The sequence below is a fragment of the Humulus lupulus genome, chromosome 2, assembly GCF_963169125.1.
Source record: "Humulus lupulus chromosome 2, drHumLupu1.1, whole genome shotgun sequence".
Classification (NCBI taxonomy): Eukaryota; Viridiplantae; Streptophyta; class Magnoliopsida; order Rosales; family Cannabaceae; genus Humulus; species Humulus lupulus.
The window spans coordinates 287983576-287987691 of record NC_084794.1 but is presented as its reverse complement, the minus strand read 5'-3'; the positions used below and the strand labels follow the sequence as shown (position 1 = coordinate 287987691).

The following is a 4116-nucleotide window of genomic DNA, read 5'->3' as shown; positions in this document are numbered from 1 at the left end:
AAGATAGATGCGTCTCGGAAGCTACCTTTCGAGATCGTAAATATATCGAGGTCACCACAATCGAGGTCGTCTCAGTTTTGCAAGTTCGATATTTAATCCTGGAGTATGCTTCAAACTGTACGAGTTCATTCGCTGCGAATCCAGCTTTCGAGGTCACATTTAACATGGCTCGAAAACTGGGTACAACAGAAACGTGTGAAAATTTAAAAAAACACGTTTGACTTTTGCCGGCGCGTTAGGTGAAATGCGTCGGCAAAAGTTTGTATGTTTATTTTAAAAATCTGGCGGTACTTTTGCCGGCGCAATTCGGGGTTGCGCCGGCAAAAGTGATGACATTTTTTTAACACGATACCTTTGCCGGCGCAACCCCCGAATTGCGCCGGCAAAAGTCACATTTCCCGGCGTAAATTTGCGCCGGTAAATGGGTTGATTTTTGCCGGCGCAATTCACGAATTGCGTCGGTGAAAGTAATTTTTGCCGGCGCAATTCAGAATTACGCTGGCAAAGAACTTATTTCTTGTAGTAGATGTTGTACACAATATTATGATTATTTGCAAGTTGTTGCGTGCAAAAGAGGTATTTTCTTGTTCTTTGGATCACAAGAAAATCAAGTTTGGATCCATACTATCTCCCAAAAAAACATATGGGTAAGAAGAGAACATCATAAGTAAGGATTTATTTTATTCCTTTTTTGCTCTTTTTTTCATAATGTACTGGTCATTACTTCTATTTGTTATTTCCCCTTCGATTCTTGTGACTTGGGATATTCCATAATTATTCTTTTGTATTCAATCACAATTGTACTGGCCTTAGCATTTTTTAAAAAGAATATCATAGATTCGTAAGATCAATTCAAAAGAGTTGATGATGACATGCACGTATATATAATAAGATCGATAATGAAAAGAGATAAGGATGGTGATCCGCTTATAATGTTGGAATTAATTAATGAAAAAAAAAGGATATAGACTATAATGAAACAATATCTAAATTAGGATCGTATATGTGAAAAAAAAATGTAAAATAAATTAACTAATATTTATTGCTTCAATTTAATTACATATTTCACTCACGTGTATCTTTTTCACTAGTATAGTAAATGCCAACAAAAATTAATAATCAACCGATGCAATATTAGAAAGAAAAAAAAACTATCACATGTACATACATAATTTTAAAAAAAACAAAACAAAAATCAGATGAGGGACACAAAAGGAAAGAACATTTAAAATAAAAGAAAATAGACTCATCATTAACTAAACATATTAAAAACATGAACATTAATTAATCATCATATATTAAGTTAAGAATGAGTCATTCTCTATATATACTTCCACTTTAGTAAATCAAGTTATAATAATATTCTATATCCACTTAAATATCATTCATAACTCCACACAAAAAAAAAATATTATTCATAATTAGAAGTAGTAGATAGATATATGACACATAAAGTGTGGGAAGATAAGCAATAAAAAAAATGTTTTGTTTTGAGACACTAGTTTATAATAAATATAACCTTTTATTTCAGTATCAAAATCATATACTTAATTAATTAATTCCATACCATATGCAAAATTAATTACAAAGTACCATAATATTATATAAATATATGGGTTTGGAGTCTTATTACTACACTCTTTCTTTCTTTTCCTTTTTTTTTTTAAAAAAAAAAACTATAGATTATACATATAATTATAAACACTCATACACTATAAAAAAACTACATAGATCATACATACATGTATAAATATATATATATATATATATATATAATTCTCCTGCAAAGCATTGATTTTCACAAAATGGTACACAATGTTGTTGTGGCGGCCACAAGATTTCCCAAACCGACTGCCATCTGCATTAGCTGTAAAGCCCGGTCTGTATTATTTTTCTGATCACAACACATATTCTAAATAAATTAGCACATATTAAAATTAATTGTTACAAAAAGAAAAAAATAATAATTAATTGACTAAGTTTAATTTATTATCAATTGGTCATAGATATGTGGTTGGACCTATTCTACTAATAAGTGTATGAAATAGGTTCCATATAATATACAAAATTGATAGTGAAAATAAGAAGAAGATTAATATATGAGAATTACTTACAGTTTTGGGCTGTGGTTTATTCGGTACAATTGCATTTGAACTGCTCGCCGCCGAGGATGTGCTGCCACTTGCCTGCATATGTATAATATATCCAATCATATGTGCACTATTTAAAAACTAGTTCACTGTTTAAAAAAGAATATATATATAATAGAATGAAATTCTATAATATATATAAATATTTATATCAATAATTTTTACATATATGAGTACATGATCTAAACACAACGTTCACATATATGTATATATATTTATATGGTTACATGACATATATATAAAATACAATAATATTTAAAAAGAAATTAATAATAGAAATAAAATAATAAGAATTAAAAAAGTCATTGTGTAAACAGTAGTATACATGTATCAACTATTTTTTAATTTCTAATGTATCTCACAATGTCCTTTGGTAAATTTGATAAAGAAAAAGAACTGCAATCACTTGATAAAAAACAAACTATCACACAAAATATGATTTAATTATTTAAATTATTATAAAATATCTTAAAAATATTCTATTTTAATTAATTTATTAATTTATTTTTGTTTAAGGTTATGTTTGTTCTAGTTTTTTAATCTAGCAGTGACAACTAAAGATTATGTATTATATATTTAATATATTAACTTTAAGTTTAATTAAAATTTATTTAAGTTATAAAATAAATAGTTTTATTATTTTTAAATAATTATTATTGTAAAATATCTAAAAAAATATCCTATTTTAATTTGTTTAATTATTTATTTATTTAATTTTATTTAAGTTTAAGTCATAGTTACACAATTTACCGTTAAATATAATAATATTCTGTTAAATATAATAATATTCAGTTAAGAAAAAAATAAAAAACTATTAAAACAAAAAATTTATGTTATCTACATATACTATGCCACAATAACTTGTACTTAATTTATATTTTATTTAAGAATGACTTTTTTTTATCAATAAAAACTTAATATATTTTTAGTTAATTGATTAATAATATTATATATATTTATATGTTAATAAACTTAAATAAATTTAAATCAAATTCATAAATCAATATCAAGTATAAAAATTCATAATTAAAAAAATTGCCAAAATTTACTTGTTTTGCAAAACAAGTAACAATTTTAAAAATTAAAAATTGTATCTAGCACATAACATAGTAGAAATTCATAAAATTGTATCAAAAGTACAATAATTGTAACATAATCTTAATACTAATTGCTATTATATAATTATACGTACCTTGTTCATGTTCTTGTCAGAGCAATAAGTAGTATTATTATTATTGACCCCGTTTGATTGGTCTTGCTTAGCCTTAAGCCTAAGCATCACCATTGGATCCAAAAACTCCTTGTGGGGATGCTCATAGCGTTCGTTGTAAAAGCAATTAGGGCAAACATTGAAGTGGTAATCGCAGTGTTGGAGGAAGCATTTGACACAAGTAAAATACACTCCGGTGATAATGAGCTTATTATTTGCGCAATCTTTGCCCTGGCAGAACGGCCTACCGCTCTGTATTATGTACAAAAGAGTTACGATATCGGCATAAACCAAGTGATCTCTGTCTTCCCTCCTCAGCTGATCAAAAAACTTTTGTGAGCCAAAGTGCGGGAAACCGATGGTGCTCATGTACTTTGAGAAATCATCGAACTTAATCTTGTCACGAAATTCTTTGGTTTCCATTTCTTCTGCGAAAGCTTTGATTGCGAGCTTGGTCTCATGGCGGAGAAACTCGTGGTATGCAGTTGCCGTGACACGCAAGTCATCCATATCACAAACCCTAGCTAGCTAGCTATATATATATAATGATATATAGTAGTGTGTGTGTGTGTATAGCTGTTCTTCAGCTTTTTGTGTTTTGATGATGATGATATTTATTATTAAGGTTGGGTTATGATGATTGATGAAGTTTAGCCTATATTTATATAGGTGAATTTACGCGGAGAATAAATTTAATATTTAGGACCGCGTAACTCAAATAATATATTCAGATACATTATACATACAATTTTATGC

At 27.8% G+C, this 4116-nt stretch overlaps 1 protein-coding gene across 1 annotated transcript; it reads right to left on the bottom strand.

Moving 5' to 3' along the window:
* Positions 1–1771: 1771 nt before the first annotated feature.
* On the bottom strand, positions 1772–3870 carry LOC133815644 (uncharacterized). The gene is made up of 3 exons (XM_062248458.1): positions 3343–3870; positions 2115–2186; positions 1772–1894 (listed from the first exon to the last, which is right to left on the bottom strand). The coding sequence occupies exons 1-3, from the start codon at positions 3868–3870 to the stop codon at positions 1799–1801; spliced, it is 696 nt and encodes a 231-aa protein (XP_062104442.1). The 3' UTR covers positions 1772–1798.
* Positions 3871–4116: the final 246 nt, after the last annotated feature.